Genomic DNA, 21,174 nt, shown 5'->3' with positions numbered 1-21,174 from the left:
TTGTTCACGTTTACATGATATCACAGTCCTCTGCTCTCACACTGTGTCATTTCACACCTACACAAAGTGTGTGTTCATACTCACCCAGCTTTAGCTTATTTTTTTCTCCCCAATGTAGTCGTTATATCGATCCCCTCGTGTGTATAGTCCCTGTTATTGCCAACCCCTACTGTGGGTCTGGAGATGGTGTAGAGTAGACAACCACATGTTGTCTACAACAAGTGACTTTGGTGACAAAGCAACTTTGGGTACATAGAAAAGCACTATATAAATCTGAGCTATTATTGTCTCCGCCGAAGGTGGAGAATATGTTTTCGCTTCGCCCCGCCGTGTGTGAGCAAACATTGTTAGCCAAGCTAACATTGGTCAAGCTCCACGTGACACGTGTCAATATGTTGACACCAATGCCTTTGATTGGCTAGAGGGACCCATGACGAAATAAAATCCTTTAAATAGGTGTGTCACTTCAAAAAGACTTTGCTTTTTGAAGTGAGGTAAGACAGGATCAATCAGTCTTGATTGGAACAGTACCTTCCAGTCCAGATCACCCGTCCGTGCGTGCGTGTGTCCCTCTGAGAACACCTAACATTGGTCAAGCAAAGGCGCAGAAGGCCAAAGCTAAGAAAGCATACTCATCTACAACAGTAACACAGAAGAGGACTATAGAGTTGAATTGATCCCACAACAACAAGGCCGAAGTCTTAATACTGTAACAATTGGCCATCTTGATCAAATACATTATGTAGCACTAGAGAAAACTGACATATAGATCAAACACACCAATCAACTGCTGAAACTGTTCAAGACAACAATGAAGATGAAGAAGACAGACAAGTATTTGAACAAACCAGTCAATTACGACCACTCCCATATGACACATTGCTTCAAGAAGAACATTCTTTAGATGCAAACACTACATATTCAGTCGCCCCTGCAGAACACCAAAAACCACGCACATTCTACCAACAGTACCTTGCAGTACAAATCACCCGTCCGTCCGTGCGTGTGTGTGTTCCTCTGAGAACACCTAACATTGGTCAGTTTTACGTGACATCACAATATGTAATATAAATATATAAATAGGAGGCTGAGATCACACAATGTAACTAACTCCCATTATGCAAACTAAAGAAGCAGCAAATGAGCATCTGAAACCTGATGAAGACGCAAAGGCGCAGAAGGCCAAAGCTAAGAAAGCATACTCATCTACAACAGTAACACAGAAGAGGACTATAGAGTTGAATTGATCCCACAACAAGGCCGAAGTCTTAATACTGTAACAATTGGCCGCCTTGATCAAATACATTATGTAGCACTAGAGAAAACTGACATAGATCAAACACACCAATCAACTGCTGAAACTGTTCAAGACAATGAAGATGAAGAAGACAGACAAGCATTTGAACAAACCAGTCAATTACGACGACTCCCATATGACACATTGCTTCAAGAAGAACATCTTTTAGATGCAGACACTACATATTCAGTCGCCCCTGCAGAACACCAAAAACCACGCGCATTCTACCAAGACGACCCGTTCTACCAAGACGACCCGTGCTATTAAAATAGCACGGGTCTGCTGGCGGAGACTTGTGCTCCGAGGAGCACATTTTCTAGTTATTATTATTATTATTATTATTATTACTATTATTATTGTCTCCGCCGAAGGTGGAGAATATGTTTTCGTTTCGTCCCGCCGTGTGTGAGCAAACATTGTTAGCCAAGCTAACATTGGGCAAGCTCCACGTGACACGTGTCAATTTGTTGACACCAATGCCTCTGATTGGCTAGAGGGACACGTGACGAAATAAAATTCTATAAATAGGTGTGTCACTTCAAAAAGCCTCTACTTTTTGAAGTGAGGTAAAACAGGATCAATCAGACTTGATTGGAACAGTACCTTCAGTAAGTCCAAATCACCCGTCTGTGCGTGTGTGTTTCCCTCTGAGAACACCTAACATTGGTCAAGCAAAGGCGCAGAAGGCCAAAGCTTAGAAAGCATACTCATCTACAATTGTAACACAGAAGAGGACTAGAGTTGAAATGATCCCACAACAAAGCCGAAGTCTTAATACGTGTCAATATGTTGACATCAATGTCTCTGATTGGCTAGAGGGACGCATGACGAAATATAATCTTATAAATAGGTGTGTCACTTCAAAAAGCCGTTTACGTTTTTGAAGCGAGGTAAGACAGGATCAATCAGTCTTGATTGGAACAGTATCTTCTAGTCCAAATCACCCGTCCGTGCGTGTGTGTGTCCCTCTGAGAACACCTAACATTGGTCAAGCAAAGGCGCAGAAGGCCAAAGCTAAGAAAGCATACTCATCTACAACGGGGACATCAGGCAGTCTCCTCCACAGTTGCCCCTGTCAGCCTCACAGCTGAAGAGCTGGAGGAGGAACAGCAGAAGGTTCAAGAGCTGCAGAATCGTATCCAGAATCGTATCCATTTGCAGTGTTTGAGACCCAGACTGAAGTCTGTCCCGGAAGGAGACTGGTTCTGTCCAAGCTGTCGTCCCAAGCAGCGCTCTGTCCGTCCCGTGTCTGTTTTCGCTTCGTCCCGCCGTGTGTGAGCATGGCCCCTAGCCAAGCTAACACTGGTCAAGCTCCATGTGACACGTGTCAATATGTTGACACCAATGCCTTTGATTGGCTAGAGGGACGCATGACGAAATAAAATTCTATAAATAGGTGTGTCACTTCAAAAAGCCGTTTACGTTTCTTGAAGTGAGGTAAGACAGGATCAATCAGTCTTGATTGGAACAGTACCTTACAGTCCAAATCACCCGTCCGTGCGTGTGTGTGTCCCTCTGAGAACACCTAACATTGGTCAAGCAAAGGCGCAGAAGGCCAAAGCTAAGAAAGCATACTCATCTACAATAGGGACATCAGGCAGTCTCCTCCACAGTTGCCCCTGTCAGCCTCACAGCTGAAGAGCTGGAGGAGGAACAGCAGAAGGTTCAAGAGCTGCAGAATCGTACCCAGAAGGCTTCCCGTCGTACGTCGCTCATTCCTCTGGGCAGAGACAGAATCTACAAACAATACTGGCTTTTCCCTTCCACCTGAAAATTAGTATTATTGTCTGTTCACCTGCCGGAGGTTGTATCTCATTACTTATTGTATCTCATTACTTATTGTTATGATAATATAATTGCTATAATATAGTAACATGTTCTATTTTACGTAAATTAGAACATTCCTAAAGAACTATAGTTAGAGATAAGGTAGGTGATTTCATTTGATTAAAATAGCACGGGTCCGCTGGCGGAGACTTGTGCTCCGAGGAGCACATTTTCTAGTTATTATTATTATCATTATGTCTCCTACACACAGGGTTCCCAGCCTCTTCTTTTCACCCAACAGTGAAGAGTTTAACTGGGAGGGCGTAACGGGAATGGAGGAACATTGCTATCCGCCCCAGTTCCGCTTCCTGCTATACAGGCGCCCCGAACCAACCAGTAGGAGTCGCTAGACAGAGATCGCCCTCCCCTGCTGGCATCCCACCCGCAAATACGAACAATTGTGTTTGTCGAAGCGCCTGTCCAAGTTGGAGGCACTGCGGAGGAATCCTACACCATATTGTCGGACTATTGTTTATTTGTGCTCTGCGTTGCCCCATTTCTTTCTTTCTTCACTTATTTTTTGCTTTGAATCGATTTCTTTCCACTTTTCTCACTCCCCAGGCTTCCTTTCGTGTCATTTTCCTTCCCTTTCTTTCATTCAATCTATCTCTCCTTCTCTTGTCTGACAGTTCAAAGGGTTGTAGTATCACATGCTTTGGCAATAGGCTGTCCTTTGATGTTAGCTTCCAGCGCTGCCAACCCACTTTGCGGCCCCCATTGCAGAAGTTAATCACAAATATAGGTATCATAATGCCAGTGGGATTTTTGGTGGAACCGTTGACAATAGGTTGGCAGCCAACTTCGATGGTCAGACTCGGGAGGATCGGTTGAGTGTCTGGCTTGGGAATGGGAGGCGTGGCATCTGTCTTCAGGCAAGAGATGGTCCTAATAATGGGGACCTGATGGATTTCTGTACATGATACTTATCTGTTAATGAGCATGAGCTTTGGAGACTGTGGTGGACCTGCAGTCTGTACCGTACTGTACTTGAACCCCAATTGTTCAGAAATAAATCCCACTGCTGCTGAGTGATCTTGGCTCACTTAAGTCTCATGCGGGAAGGACTTCATTATTATTAAAATAAAGGGGAAGAGTTGCAATTATTGGACCAATGTTTCGTAGACTTTGAGACAGAGTACGCAGACACAATCACTTGAAACCTGAATCCAATTACTACTGATTGGAACAGTCCCAATATAATTAATATACAGAATTCACAGACACCTTTTGAGTTTGTAGATCTGCTATTTCCGCCAAATGTTTTTTTGTTCTTGTAATTGGCTGAAGGATTGGCAGGAATTATGGCCATTATAGATCCCATGGAAACAAGTGAATGTTATGATATAAACACATTTTCTCACAAGTTTAAACATGAACCTTTTTTGGTTATAACAGTAAAATAATCTATACCTTCATCATAGGGTATGAACCTACATGATAAGGCTGTAATTACTGATACTATGATTTTCAATGGCCGGCCAGCTACAGACTGTGGTGCCTTACTGGCCAGGTCTATCGTTTCTCCTGGGTCTGCACCTTGTACCTGCCTTTATGCGGTACTTCTGCGCTTTTGTGAGTGCATTGTACATGTGCATGGGTACACTCTCTGTCCATGTTGTACACGAACACACACACACACACACACACACACACACACACACACACACACACACACACACACACACACACACACACACACACACACACACACACACACACACACACACACACACTCCACTGTTCTATGAGTTCAGGGATGGACTGCGTCGATGGTGGTATGACTGAACAATGGGAGTGTGAACGGGCTGGGGATCAGGGGAGCAAACCTCGTTAATAGCCCCGATAAACAAACAAGCAGGCGGGTGGCAGCAGGGAAACAATCATACTACAATAGGCAGCGTTCATCGGCGGCAGACAGAAGGGATAATTACCGCTACCTTCCCACTTACTGTCTGCCTCCACTTTAGATCCTCTCCTCCCCACGGTTCCCACACAAAACACAGCAAAATCCTCAGTGTTCATTAAACCCAAGTGTGTCAAACTGTAATCATTCATCAGTCATTTTGACAACCTGAGTTACCCCACACACACACACACACACACACACACACACACACACACACACACACACACACACACACACACACACCTCTTTCCTCCTCTGCTTTTTGCTTCTCTCTGTCTTTATTTCCTGCATTCTTTCTATTAATCTAGCTTTCTTTATTTTTCCTCTCTTCCTTTGTTTTTTCTTTCTCTCCTTTGTTTCATTCCGTTATGACGTCGTCCTTTCCGTCTCGGTGTTGTTGATTTTAGCTTTCACTTTCCTCCTCCTCGCTCCTTGTTACCTCAGTCATAATTAGAGCCTTTTCACTGTCACCCTGTCCTGTTTTTCATCTGGGAAGAAAAAGAGAGAGAAAGAGAGAGAGAGAGAGAAGGGGAATGAAAGACGCAAATGGAAAGAGAGAGAGACAGATAATGGCAACAGGGAGGGAAGGCAGAAAGAGACTGCTAGATGTAGAGAGGACAATACACTGGAAGAAGCAATGTCTTTGACATTACAGAGAACATGAAAGAGGAAATGGAGGTTTGTGTGTGGGAGAGAGACACAGACAGCAAGTGAGGGATGGTAGAGCTGAGTGTAGTGGTGATCAGCGTTAAGCAGTGGGATGATGAGAGGTTTTCTCTCCTACACGGGAAAATCCTGAGTGTTCCTTTAACTCTGAGAGTATAAAAATGTACCCGTACTGTAAATTGCATAACATTTCAAGACTTAACCGTGTACGTATTGAAGAAGAAGAGGATTACCTTCATTAATCACCATGGGGAAATTCTTTGACTTTACCCCTCCAGTCACATCCCATTTGCCCCTGCATTTCACGCACGCACGCACGCACGCACGCACGCACGCACGCACGCACGCACGCACGCACGCACGCACGCATTCGCACGCATTCGCACGCACGCATTCAGACGCACGCCACTGCAGATACTCTACTCTCACGTTCAACTTTATCGTCTTGGACAGGTGAGAACTTAATTGCCAGAGCCAGTGGAGTGAAACACTGTGGCCAGACTTAAGTTGTACTCCGTGGCATTATCTCCAGCCAGCCGCAGGAAGCTCTGTGTAGTAGATTAGAGCGAATTTAAGCAGATAAAGGCAGTGACAAGGCCAGGCGTGTTGTCTGATAGCGTCATCCTCGTACGAGCTGCTGCTGTCGGGTGAAAAGCTTGTGTCTTCCAAAAAAAAAAGTTAACTTTTCAGAAGCTGTGTGCAAAGGTTGAAGGTAAGCCGTCTTGCTTTGACGTCACACCAGTTTTTTTCCCCCCCTTTCCTCGTTTTTCTTAATAACTGTCCCACAGGGGTTGTATTTCACTGCACTCTGGAATGGTCTGGGAGGACCAACTGACATGGATGTCGCTTTGTCATCAGATTAATGGCCGTGCAGGGGATCGCAAATTTTCTTTTCTGTAAGTAAAGGGACATATAAACTTTCAGTTTGAGGAAAAAGACATTAAACACAAAGATTGGAGTGCAGATTCTCAGTATAGGTATTGATGCCGTGGTGTGGGGGGGGGGGGGTGTTGAAGAAGATGCATGCTGGGAAACAGAAACCCAGGTTTTTCATGCTGAAAGAACACAATGCACAGGAAGTTAATGACCACCATAAAAACATGAATGGTTCCAATCTGAGAGCTTAGTCATAATTTAACAGTCCCTTCATTGACTTGAAGCAAGTCATTAGTCAATAACTTTGGTTAGCTAGTACCATCTGGTGTTAAATTAGTGTTATTAGTTTTTATTTCATATCTTCAATATCCTAAAATATCTCATGGGACTGGGGGCCCCATTCTCAGGCCAAAAATTCCCCGTTAAATCGGGATAATGGACCTGCGCCGCCCCAATAGGTTATTCTAGCACCTGCTCTACCCGTCACCATTATGCCGACGCCGTTATTTGCGCGTGGAGGTGTGCCTGTGGGCGTGTTGTTGCTATATCCCCCACATTGCAATTCTACAGACACACATGGGTACGGCTTGGGGACGGGGGATAGTGGATTCTAGAAGCACCCGCTGGTTTATAAAATCACCCGTCAAGTGCACACAGACACTACAATGGCTTTGTGCGTTGGACCATGAGCCGTGTTGCCAGCCTTGGAGAGAAATAAGCAACGCAGTCCGCAGGTCTATGAAAACAAAAAGAAGCAACTCTAAGGCCACATGAGCACTTCAAACTACTAACTAGAGCTTTCATATCCCCTAAATATTTCAGCCCGGCTCGACTAATAATTGACAAATTAGACCCAGCCCAGCCCGTCAGTCATTTTTCTAAAGAAGCCTTATTTCTCATTAAATCTTGGTAATATATGAATGATCTGTGTGTGAAATGCGCTCTTTCTTTATACAAACCCATGCTCGCTCACTCTACCGCAAATGCCTCTCTCTCTTTGTACAACCCCATGCTCACTCTACCGCATATGCGCTATCTCTCTCTATACAACCCCATGCTCACTCTACCGCAAATGTGCTCTCTCTCTTCATATAAACCGATGCTCACTCTACCGCAAATGTGCTCTCTCTCTTCATATAAACCGATGCTCACTCTACCGCAAATGCGCTCTCTCTCTTCATATAAACCGATGCTCACTCTACCGCATATGCGCTATCTCTCTCTATACAACCCCATGCTCACTCTACCGCAAATGTGCTCTCTCTCTTCATATAAACCGATGCTCACTCTACCGCAAATGCCACCACCACTCCCAGCGGGGTCATTTTGATTCTATGACGGCTGCCGTCTAGTTATCATCAGTGCCAGTGTTGTGAGGAAAAACAACTAACAAGCAACCAGGTCTAGGAAAACCAGCCCAAAAGAAGCGAGTCGAGCGACTATGGGCCACATGAGCACTCTAACATATACATCAGCTATTTGAAAATAGCAGATCTACAAGCTCACAACGCCTCCCATGCAAACGCTACGTTCATGACCCCCAAAATAACCATATTTGAACTGGGGACCCCCCCATTTTGTTTGACTCGGTTCCACAGATAAATATTGTGAAAATAGCAGATCTACAAGCTCGCCAGGCGTTGGGTGCTCCATTGTGGTCTCGACCCACAGGTTGAGAACCACTGCATTAAAAGCTCCAAGCAAGTTACATGTCTAGTAGGCTATGTTGTTGACCACGTATAATGTAATGTTTTTGGTTTAGTGATAGGCTACTCCGTGGCGCGCGCGCGCCTGTATGCTGTCCAAAATAACAGATCTGTTACTGTCGACACGACATGACGCAGCGCCGTTGATAGCTTGTATGTCTGTTATTTTGGGTAGGTAGGCGACGGACGCACATATACGCATCGCAGCAATGTGTCTGGGTTTGAGAGGCTTTGATTGATGTAAACTTAAAGTTTAGCTCTGTTCGGGATTACTGAACAAAGGTGGATGATGAAAGATAACGGGGACAATATGGATGTAAGTTAACTTTAATTAACTGCGTCACTTCAGAGGAAACTATGGAGCAACTTCAGAGATGTTTACACACCCCTGGAATCCATTAGAACGGTGGAAATAGAACGATAACAGCCAACGTGAGTACATAGGCTACCTTTCCTAAAACTGTCCAATTTATTATACCCATGTGCTACTGTTTGTCTGTGTACCACGTAGGAGCGTTGTCGCAACATGATGTAATTAATTATTTGGGAGCAGCCAGTGTGTACCAATAGTATACATATTTTAAATGGCTTTCATATACTATTCCGGATCTGACTAATATGACAAGCTTATTGTGAACACAATAGGCTACAAATTAATATAAAAATGTATTTGGATAAAAAAAAAAAAAAGAAGGAAAACAAGCCCAATGTGGCTTATAATAATCAGACCAGGCAACAGTGCAGACAGGTAGATAGGCTAGAGCATATATTGGATCGGGATGACGGCTAGCGCAGTCTTCTCTTAAAGGCAATGGCTTCTGGCACGGTGATTGGTTTTATCATTGTAACGCCCAAACCACACCTATGCATAATGTAACGGGTAGCTCAGGTGTTTGGCGGGTGAGGGGGGTGCCATAGAATACCGAATTTTGCGGGGAAACGCCTCTTGCCTAGTCCGAAATCCCTAATTAGTGGTTTGTTCAAATCTGGCTCTGAATAGAGCCCATAATCTCAACCCCCTCTCCCCATTTTTTATAGAGAAACAATTGTTAAAGCCCCTCTTTAAAATACATGCACCTATAGGCATACATCTACTGTATATTGAGATTGAACGCCCCCCCCCCCCCCCCCCCCCAGATCTGACGAGAATGAAGATGCAACCACAGGCTGCATTGCCTCATCGTCACCCTGTCATGTACAGTACCTTCACTTCTACATTTGCAGGACATCAGTATTCTTCCTAATCTGTCCCAGTTCAACAGCCACTGGGCCCACTGTGTGAAGTGTGGTCAGGTCTTTAATTTTGACCAAAGAGCCGCTACACGAACTGTGTGAGTGTGTGGGTGGAGGGAGCAGTCGAGTGGTGTGGAAGGACGTAAAAAAGCAAACCGCAGGAAGCTGCTGCTGCTGATAGTAGTTATTGCCAGAATCAAAGAGTTAGCCCCGCGATGCTGTTCTCATCATCTGAGCTCTCTTCCTTTCGGAAAACTTCTGCTGAGACCCCCGCTGATACTCATGTTGTTCAAGGAAAGATCTAGAAGGGGGTCGATATAACACTCTACACAACCCCCACCTCCACCTGACGCGATGGGAGGCCTTTGTAATAGGCTGGTCCCTTACCTCCCCTCTCTTCTTTCTTGCTTTCTCTCTCCTCTTTAACCCTCATTCTATCTCACTCCCTCTCCCAGGTTTCGTGCATCCCGCACTGGTGTGAGAGATTTGATCCAATTTGATGTAGGAGGAAGCCCCCCCACTATAATAGCCAAAGGAAGGGAGGTTAATGGATGATGAGGTGTTGGGGTCTGTGTTAGCTCAGCGTGATGCCCCCCCTTACGGCTTTAAACACCCACTCTGGCTTCACACAGGCTCAAGCTGAAACAGGATTTTCGCTATTGTGTCAGTGTCTCTTATCTCAAATAATGTAATAATGTTTGCGCGCGCACGTGCAGGTACATGTGCACAGAGTTGTTGGACTATAGACACCCCAGCCATCTGTGGTCTCTTGGAAACTGTCAGCATGCGGAATGCAAGCTGACGGAACATAATGTTTTGTGTCCTGCTTTCAAGGGGGCAGAAGGCATGATTTGGCAGCTTGAAAGACTCGAGGAGTTAAGAGACAGACTGCTATCTTGTTGAAACCACATACAATGAATGTCTACTGAACATATTTCAACTGTCAATCTTTCCTGTTCCTGTGACATTCTTTATCTTTCAGTAGATTTGTATACCTATGTTAGATATAGAGAATCACTAGTAATCCACAATGGGGACTGCCTACAAAAGGTAGCTTGGTAAAGGTGAGACACGTTGCACTTCTTTAGGCAAGTGTGACACACAATCCCAATGCACTGCTCTACTACAGACACGTTCAAGCGTTGTCGTGTGCAGCACAGAGTAGAGTTTGCATTTTGGGCAGTCACACTTATATTATCACTCTAATATTTCTGCTGGAATTGTCTAACTGTAGTTGTTCTCATACTGTAGGTTGTACAGCTTTCTCATACTGTACCACACCTGACTTGAAAATGTTGTACAAGGTATAAAAGCCCAGCTAGTTGGCCCTAGAGGCGTGCTCCTAATGCATCAGGTTGTAGTTTTTGACATGACCTTGCATTTTGGCCAGAGGAAAGGTCATGGGGTTACTCAAATGCACTCAGCAAGTTCCATGAGATATATATTACGTGCTAATGGAGATGATGGCCTAAGGGAAAGAGGAAAGGCCATGGGGTCATAAGAATCTATAGGGGGTGCTTTAGTCCTTTCTGTAGGGTTCGAATCTGACTCGAGGCTCTTTGCTGAATGTCTTCCCCCTCTCTCCTGCCTTTGCTGTCTCTCTGTGTATCATCCGAAATAAAGGAGGGTAAAAAAAAAGCATGAAGATATGGGAGAATGGAGGTGCACAGCCGTGGTAATCGAAACAATAGTTTTTTAGATACCTTGTTTGAGAGTTAAGCGGATGTAGGGACCGACATTGCATCCTTAGAGCCTAGTGGGTATTAAAAAGGTAGAACTGTGACGGACATAATAAAAGACGCTGACAAACAAATCTACTGGTGTAACAGCACTCTGTCTCTCTGCTGCTTCTTTTTAGAGTACCATTAGACCAAAGCGATGTGCGAATCCGACAACCGTGGATAAGGGGAGGTAATGGCAGACACAGATACTCAGATGGACTGATCACAGTGTTGCCGGTAGCTCTGTACTGTGGGATTGGAAATGCAATCAGCAGTTGTAGGTTCCGTTAAGTGCTGTCTGCCATTTCCCTCTCACTGGCATCGGCACCTGTCCTCAGCCCTGCAGGGGAGTGTATTTTGGCTGGGATGGCACCTGCTTACTGAACTTTTCTTTCTTTCTTTCTTTCTTTCTTTCTTTCTTTCTTTCTTTCTGAAAAAAAGTTCAGAACCCAAGATATCATGATTTGAAAATATTCTGCTCCATTCACTCTTTGTTTAACTTCTTACTGGAAAAGGCTGTATCTCGGCTCCTAAGCACTTTTTTGGCTGTGGCACTCAGAGTCCTCTGTAGCTTCTTAATATTCTGATGTGGTCGTAAAAACACGTCACCATTGTGTGTGTGTGTCCTTCATGCTTGGGTGACTGTATTTACTACTCACAGCTTAATACTAGTGATGTGATAGGGAATGTGTGGGGGAGTGCGCTTGAGAGGCAGAGTGCAGATACACACTTGGGGGGCTACAATATTGTGTGCATTGGTATGTCAATGGTCAGACTTCAATCGTACATTCCTGTGCTAAATCATTGAACCCAGGTTTTGGAATAAAAACAGTGCAACAAACATTGCAAACAACAAGGTTGATGGGTTAGACAGTGTTGTTTTATTGTATGTTTCCTTGAGTCTTGCGTGTCTGTGTGTGTGTTTGTACTTAACACCTTACATGCATGGATATTTGTGTTCTAGCCTGTGTCTATATGTGCGCGTCTCTAATGTTATACATTGTGTGTCTAATATGTGTGAGCTCTCTCGCGTGTGTCTGCGGCATGTCATGCCTATTGTCGTTTGTCTCTTTTTCTCTGTGCAGGGTGTGCTGGCAGCCCCCCTGCTGTCCCCGTGGCAGGCTCAGTACCAGGGCTCACCCCGTACCAGCATGCCCCAGCGCAGACAGAGTGAGTCACTAACAATTATTCTCCACCATCCCCCCTCTTCTATACTATAACACTTCTTATAGTACTTTTTCTTACCCTGTATCTGTAACTTAATTGCTGTGCTTCCCTGATTGGCCAACCTGACCCATCAAATTAACTGATTGGCTGAGCTTTGAACTTTGTGCCGCTTAGCCATTTTAGCCAATATAAGTGGCAGCATGTATGAACGGAAGAAATGGTACGAGAGCTGTGCTCATGGGTGAAGGAAGCCGCAGCGGACGAAAGCGGTGACGCGAAGCAAAACACGATGCGCGTGGAGCTGACAACGGTTACAAGTACGTCAGATAACGGGATTATTAACGGGTGGGGCGTGTATTTCCACCTTGCATGGCCCCCGAGTGGGCTGGTTTAAAGATTGATAAATGGATAGATGGATAGATTGATGGATAGATAGATATTACATACGTCATTAAGCTGCTTCTTACTTCTGCTGCTGAGAGAATAGTACACCTAGTCCATTACATGTCATGTCAGGTCTATGTATCATCTTGATGTTAAGTATGTAACATATTTAGCTGCGTCTGTAGTTTGACCAGCTATCACTTTATTGAGAAAGACAGGCCCGTGGAAACAGTGACAGCACAATCAACGCCTCAGTCAATCTCACCAAGACCCACAGCCATTTAGACTGCCTTTGTGTTCCTTTCCGCTGATGGGCAAGGCTGGCGGGGGGAATGCAAGTGACGAGAAAGAGAATGGGTAAATACACTGTAGTCACAGTGAGAGTAGAAAAAGTGAGAGGCTCAGAGTGATGGGTAGAGAAAACGATGGGAAGAGTGCATGCTGTAGCACTTTGATCCATATCAGTGGGGTTCGACATGGAATCAGGCACTGTGGCGCGGGGACAGGGACACGTTTCCACATCAAGTATGTATAACACAGATGTTCCCACTGATTTTTGACAACAACATGTCTGCAGCCCCACTGTGTGCTGCCACTGTGTGAGAGAAAGAGAGAGAGAGAAAGAAAGAGAGAGAGGCAGGCAGGCAAGGTGGGAGAAGAGAGGTGTACATAGAATTAAGATGAAAAAGCAATGGAAGTGGACAAATAAATTCCCTCAGTTTTATAGAACGAAAAAAACAATTTGTACTATTATGCGTAAGGTTGTAATTTAATCGAAAAATAAAATAAAACAGCTAGGGGGTTCTTGCCAGTTGGATGGGATTGTATTATGAAAGACATAATTTGCTTTGGTTTTGTTTTTAAAGCTATTGTGTTATTCATGCCTGTATGCACGGGTTGTTTGATAAGGCTGGATTCAGGATTGGCCTGTACAACTTCTCTATGTGTCTCTCTACCACTCTTTCCCATGCTTCACCCCCCCCCCTCTCTCTCTCTCTCTCACTCTCTGTCTGTCTGCCTTTATCTTTCTCTCACTCCCACTTTCTCTCTACCTCACCTGTCTCTTCTTCTCCTGTGTTAAACGTGTCTCTCGTGCTCTCTCTCCTCCCCATGCATACTGTAATGCCTGTGGCAAGGTGTGGAGACCCTAGTACAGTACTTCACTGACAGAGCGTGGTACAGTAACCCTTTCTTTAACATGCCACCTCCCCATACCCCCTCACCGCCACACCCCAACACCACTTGCATGCTGGGGTGGGGGCTGGCATGATGTGATGTGTAGCTAGCATGTAACATGTCCGTTTGCATGCTTTGCACTGGGTGTGCTGTTGGCTTGTTGCTGTGGTGGGGGTGTTGTTGAGTGTGTGACCTTGTGTAACTGCACTCTCTGTATTGCTTCGAGTGAGTCTACTCTTCCTGTGGAAGACGGTATGAGGTCACCGCCATGTTTTATTTTTTTGTTATTTGTCTTTCTTTGTTGCCTGTTGGGTTGCTGTGACCTCGCCTAAGCCTTCATATATTTCATCCATTTACCTTTTTTTCCACAGTTTGTGAGGTTTTGAAAAATAGGTCTGAGATTGTTGTTGTTGCACCGGTGTTCGTAGTGTATGTAGGCATTTTTTTGGTTGTTTTTTTCCCTTCGTTTGGTTCCATTCGGTTTTTTTTTGTGCCGTAGTTATTTTCAGTTTTCACCGGTCGCTTTGTTGTTCCATGCTATCAAACAAAGAGTTTATGAATTGCCGTGCATGCGCTGATATATTCCTTATTAAACATATTTTCATTCACAGGGCAGGTGGTATATCACCCTAGGTGTTTGCACTTTACGAACAACTCAGCGGAATTGCGTCGGAAGGCATAAAGTTTACGAATGACCCCCTGTTATTGTATCTGAAAGCATATTACCGGCGCCCTGAGCTATGGCCTTCATTCTAACTCTGCCATCACGAGCAGTTTAGCACGGCGAGCAGACAAATGTGAGCAATCTCAGCGCTCCGCCCTCGCCCCCTCTGGCTCTATCCATGGCGGTTAAATTCACTCGCAATCGAAATTACCATTTCCACAACAGACGATATAAGATAATGCTATAAAGTCTGAACTAGCACCCAAATGGATGTGGCACTACACTGCCACTCTTATCTGTGTATGTAAACTTGTATGCTATAATCCTGGATACTAAATGACGGTAATTTTCTCTCTTAACCAGGCTCTTTCCTAAAGGTATTATTTGCAAAATATGTGCTACTGTATAATTACCATTGCGTTTCTATTCTGTGAGTCGGGCTGTGGAAGAAATGTATTATGATGGCCTCTGACACTTTCCTGATGCCTTGGCATTTGTTTGTTGATTAGACTGACAGTTTGGAGCGACTGTTATGTCTCTAGTTGGTGAACTGAGACATTCTTGTCAGTGCACTGGAAAAGGCCTAAACAATTGTTGCGTGTGTTACCCACACCTTCAGCAACGAGTCTCTGAGGACAGGACAGTACACATTGTACCATGTGACTCAATAGACGCACCATCAAACGAAACAACCTCATAAACCACAGGAGTCACTATCATGCATATCACCTATAATGTACTGTATTAAAAATTCATACCGATGCATTCACTGTGAAAAGCTGTTTAAGAATTACTCTTATAGCCTTGGGCTTTAAAATTAGTACAGTTTCTGCAAGGAACTGCTTTGTTCAAAAGCTACTGTAGATGTTATACCAGTACAGTACACAGTAAAATCCTCTGTGTTAATTTAACTCTGAGAGTGTTCAAATGTAACCAAATGTTTAAATTAACGCTGATGACTTTACAGTGTATACATTGCTACAGATATGATGTTTATGCTGATTCCCTGAAAAGTATCCTGCAAAATTCTCCTCTGTCACCATTTTCCATCTCCTCCATGTAATTATCTGTGGAACTCTGCATTACTGAGAAATCACAATATTCAGAGCTTGGGGACAAATGATTCTCTATGGTTTTTGGCTATGAAAGACAAAAGCTGTTCCCCCTATCACAGACGGAGCTGTCATACTGTAGCTCTTATTGGGATGATAGATTTTAGAGCTATATTTCAGTGATGTATCCTTTTGAAGTCTTTTAATAATTTGTAATGTAATCTGTGCTCACAGCGCTTTTGGCACAGATACTTTATTTAGCTGCATGTTGTGGCCCAGCCACCCTCATGGCAAAACGCTAGAATGTCTCTGAAGATGCCCAGTGAGAAATTAAAACCAAGACTTCGGGAAGGGTTACGGTGATTGGCTGGTGAGTGCAGTGTGGTGGTGTGGAGCCAGCAGATGGCGCTGTGGTCTTGGTCATCCACAACCACTCCCTCATACTACATGGTATTGACAGCAGTAACGGGAGAGTAGCTAAAACCTGTTAAAATACACATCCTTTTTCTTTCTTTTTTTACACAGTCAGTCAGTCTTAATTCTTATTATGTATTCCAGTCTTTTCCAGAATCTTTTCATGTTAATTTCCTCGGTATCTAGACTTTGTGGCTTGTACGCACCTGTATGAGTGCATAGCCTTTGAAGTAGCCTTTGACTTGTTCCAATGGAAGTCAAAGCTGTAACCCTAGAGCTGTGCTCCACAATCCCCTGAGTAACACAGGAGATTACTAGCTACACAAAATGTAAGCCAACCATTTTGCTCATATATTATACTGGAAACGTCTACAGAAATCCCAGCCATGGCAAACTACATGTTGAGCTAGCTTCAATAGATAGTGCATATATATAATTGTTTTCCCCTTTCTTTTATTATGTGCTGCTTTGGATACGATCCTTAATATAAGATGGCAGGTAGCCAGCTTATACCCAACTAGAGCTAGTTAGCACATGCATCTGTGTCAGGAGCAAAGATTAAAGTAATAGTCCATAGCATATGGAGCTACATTATGTTCCAGACTGGCTGGATACCACCAGCCATGCTGAACTGGTTAATGTGGAAAAACATGTTGGTTAAGTCTCCTGTGTTACACTGTGCATGCATGCACAATGCACAGTACGTGGTAGCTATTGCAAATTACTTTTAAATTACAAGTAAGACGCGCGAACGCGGGAAGCGAACGCAAAAAAAGTAAAATAAATAAATATTTTTTTAAAAAAGTAACCAAAAAAAAAAAAAAAAAAAATACAATAAAAATCTGCGTTAAAAGGAGCATCTTAGAAAAATACAAATTGCCAAAAAAAAAAATTTGAATGTTTTTGAACAATTCAACAAAGTGTTTGAAGTGCCTGTTTCACCCACTTCCGGGGGGCGGAGCCAAAATCCGAGCCCGAAGTATTTGTTCGTAGACCCCCACTTAGGGGGGGTAGAAAAAGTTTCGGAGCGATTCGGGCACTTTTCATTTAACATGGGGTTTCAATGGGGAGTTTTTAGGAGCCTTCTCCGGGGCGTGGCTTCCGGGGGAAGGGGCGGGCTTAAACGCAACCTAGACGGGTGTGTTCAGTTTTCAAAGACCTTTCATTTGATGTATGGTACGTCTAAATTGGACATTTACTTATCTCAGAGGAGCTGCACACAGGCAGTGCACACAGAGACACAGAGACACAGAGAGAGAGAGACACAGAGAGAGAGAGACACAACCCGAGCACGGTTTCATAGTAAGCTCCACTTGCGCGGAGGCGCGCCTTCGGCGCGCCTCCTTGCGCTGCGTTCGCAATTACTTTTGAGGGTGGGTGAGGGTTTCGAGCAGCCATGCAGAAAGCAAGTACTACCCCTACAAGATGCACTCAAGTACTCATGCATGTACACAGATATTGCCAATACATTAAATGTTCTGTATCTTGTTACAAAATAGAAAGGCCCCCAAAACAAATAAACTACCATTGTCAAAAATCTGTGTAATATATACGGATACTATGTATTTTGTACTTTCAAAATATAGACAATACATTTGCAAGAGCAGTATACAGGACTAAAACACAAACATTGCTATTTATTTCTTCTTCTCACAGACATCTCTATCTGCACATGAATAGCAGTATAACCTGTAATGTTAAACCAATAGAATCTGCTCCACATTCCTGAACAAAGCTAAACAAAATGATATTTGTTGCATAAAGGTCACATGAAAAGATGACAAACTCTTTGCAGACATAGTAATCTGGCTAAATTGAATAAGAACTTCCTCAGAGAACAAGCATGATGTGGAACGAAGATAAAGACTATTTGTTGCATGAAATTCAAGCTCAATGAAATTCAATGAGCTTGCTGGTACTGAAATGACCAGCATCAATTAAATACTAGTACTACTAAGCTCTTTGGAGGAAATTTTAATTATGATGTACAGTTATCTTTGTAAATTATTACTATTATTACTATTTATTTAGTGTATTTTGAAAATACTTAAAAGAAGGAGGTCGCTCGATGCAAATTTTGAAGGATGAACCAACATTTCGACAGAATCGTCTTCCTCAGGGTATTTTGAAAATACAGAAATACTGTTCTCAGAAGTATGTTTTCAGGCTAGTCAAATACCAATTACAGTATGGCAGTATTTAATACACAGTCAATATTTTAATTATTTTATTTAACCTTTATTTAACCAGGTTTGACCCATTGAGATCACAGATCTCTTTTACGAGACAAAGTTCAACAATAAATCCCTGCACGCGCGCGCGCGCGACACACACACACACACACACACACACACACACACACACACACACACACACACACACACACACACACACACACACACGCACATGCACACACAGTAGGCCATCATATGTACAGTAGCAGTAGCTGTAGTCCTTCACATTTAATGGCTGACTGTACCACCAACCTGCCCCAGAGGCAGCAGACTTGTCTTTGAGGTCCCTGTAAAGCAGTGACCAACATCTAAGACCCAGACACGCAGCCAGCCTGCCTGTCCGCACCTCTCATTCGGGGCAGGTAGGTTTTGACTGGCCGTCTTGGCTGCCAATGCTATGAAAATCAAGTCATATCAAAGACTGAATATTAAGCTCTGTTTTTGATTTTCTTTTTTTCCATTCCAAATTCAAAGGCCTGGTTTTCACGCGGATCAAAGACTGAAAAAAGGGAAAAACCAACCATTTCTGGGACATGATAAATAGCAGCTCCAGCTCTATCTTCATTATACTTAGATTTAGATTTTATTTTTTACAGCTTTTCATTTTGAAGAAACACATTTTGGGGGAAATACGATTGACATGTATTTATTTTTTCTGTCCACAGCCTCAAATACTACAGCCTTCCAGCACCTGCCTCACAGAGCACCTGCGCCAGGAAAAACTAGTAAAAACTCCCCCCACCGAGGTCCACAGTGACCCCACAAGAAGCAGCGGTAGAGAGGGCGGAGCCAACATAGACTTTGGCCAGCCAACTGTAAGCACGCGAGATACCTCTCGCCTGGCAGGCCCTCCGGCCCCAAACCCAGATGAAATTAGCCTCCTCATGAGCGCCCACCTCCGCCTCCATGACTACTGGGGCTCAGAGGTGCCACAGGGGGCCACTGCCAGGCACCGCCCAACCTCAGCTGCTCAGTCTGGGTCCAAGCCTAGTCCCCCGACCGAGATGGGGCTGGTCTCTGGCGCTTCCGAAGCAGTCGCATCTGCTTGCCCCCGTGTGCTGCAAGCCCCCCGACTCCACAGGCGAGTGTCGGTGCCAGCGCTACCGCGGGGGGGCACCAGTGGCTCTGTCCCTCGTAAAGCGGGGGGCTGCTCTGCGCCACCGGCTAACCTCAGGACCAAGCAGCTTCCCCCTCCCTCCAGAGGCCTGCCTTGCTTCGCTGCAGGGCCTCTGGGCTCTTCGCTCCCTCAGCCCCGCACGACGTCAGGGCTCTGGAAGGATCCGGGGAGCACCAACACCACAGCCACCAACCTAAGCCTGGAGGAGGAGTTTGACCCCAGGGCAACCAGGGCCTTGTCCACCCCCAGTCTCTCACGCCTCCCCAAGCCAAAGATCATCTAAGGAGCTGCCCAAGCTCATTCATTCACAACATGAGACTGAGATCTCAGCTATGGTCCCCAGACATAATAAGTATGTGTGGTCTTTGTGTGTCCCATAAAAACATACACTGTGTGAAGGTCACACATTCATGTGGTCACACTTCAGGGACTGCCTGTGTTAGTGGCACTGACATTGTCTATGTCTGAAAAGCCCTGCTTCGCGGATCACGAAGCAATACTGTATGTAGCGCGGCCTCGTCTTAACCAGAATTCAGAATGGTACACTTTAATTCCACACTGTCTGCTAACATAGTCCCAGCAGGTTATGAGTGAAATGAACTTGAGGATGAACTGAGGATGATTTCCTGCTGGGAAAATCAGACAGATAAAATGTCCTGTTTATTTGCTTTGCACATTTGACACGCACATTATTGTTGTTCATTGTGAAACATGGGGTGTTACTATTCAATGTGTTACCTTTCTTTTACACATACTTTATATATATATATATATATATATGCATTTCCCTGAAGGTATTACCAGTTTATTTACACTTGAAACTGCAGATGTCAAGTCCAGTTTCCCTCACAAGTGCAGAGGTTACAGGTATGTGAGCTTTGTAATAGAGCGCCTGAGGAGAAAAAGGAAACCAAAAATCAGTCTTTGGAGAGAGAGCGAGAGAGAAAAAGAAAGGGAGAATAAAAGTGACAGAACAGCAAAGGTGACAGACAGGCTGTAGAAAAAGATTTTTTTCTGTGTAGCCTTCCTATTCAGAGAGAGAAAAGAATGTGCTTATGAAAGATTATTCATTCTCATCTATGTGCATGGCCATGAAAGAAGGACATGGGGAGAGATGAGAGACGGAGGTGAGAGGAAAATAAAAAGGCAGCTTTTCAACTGGCTCCTTCAAGAGAGGGTTTCATAAAGTCTGGTGCGCTGTCCATTTCAAAAGTGTTCCGCAAAGTCTACCCCTGTGAACCCTGCAAGCACTTGTCATATGTGAACTTGACTCAGTGGACAGACCTTGTTGCTAATGGAAGAGAGATGAGAGAGGCCTATTATAGTGGAATGAAGAGGAGTAGTCATCAGGTGATGGTGGGGGGTTCATGTAGCTACTTTGGAGAAGTGGGAGGTCAGATAGGTATTAGCTTTCATTATGTGCCAAGAAAGAGTAGCAGGAGAAAACAGGCAAGCATGCACACACACACACACACACACACACACACACACACACACACACACACACACACACACACACACACACACACACACACACACACACACACACACACACAATGTAGATCTGTGCAGACAGACATGCAGAAAATAATTCCACACACAAAGTTCCTTGAAGTACCACGCTGTCTGAAACAAAACATTCCAAATCTCGTTTTGTGTTGTGTTGTATACTATACGTGTGTGCTTGTGTCGATTCGGTCCCGCCGCAGTGTGCTAGCTGACATTCGGCTGTGT

General features: G+C 44.3%; 1 protein-coding gene across 3 annotated transcripts in view; it reads left to right on the top strand.

The window, feature by feature from the left end:
• The window catches only part of ccser2a (coiled-coil serine-rich protein 2a), an 85,034-nt gene extending 64,102 nt beyond the window's left edge, over positions 1–20,932 (top strand). For 2 of the 3 annotated variants that reach the window (XM_080448705.1, XM_080448706.1), the window contains exon 10: positions 18,989–20,932. In XM_080448705.1, the coding sequence (XP_080304831.1) occupies positions 18,989–19,723 (735 nt within the window). In that variant the 3' untranslated portion in view covers positions 19,724–20,932. Of the gene's footprint in view, positions 1–12,317; positions 12,403–18,988 lie in introns of all 3 variants that reach the window. The other variant, XM_080448707.1, reaches the window with a different exon arrangement.
• Positions 20,933–21,174: the final 242 nt, after the last annotated feature.

The sequence above is a fragment of the Gymnoscopelus braueri genome (genome assembly GCF_963280865.1).
Source record: "Gymnoscopelus braueri genome assembly, chromosome: 14".
NCBI classification, from domain to species: Eukaryota; Metazoa; Chordata; class Actinopteri; order Myctophiformes; family Myctophidae; genus Gymnoscopelus; species Gymnoscopelus braueri.
Note: the sequence above shows the minus strand (reverse complement) of the source record. Positions and strands in the feature narration are given on the sequence as shown.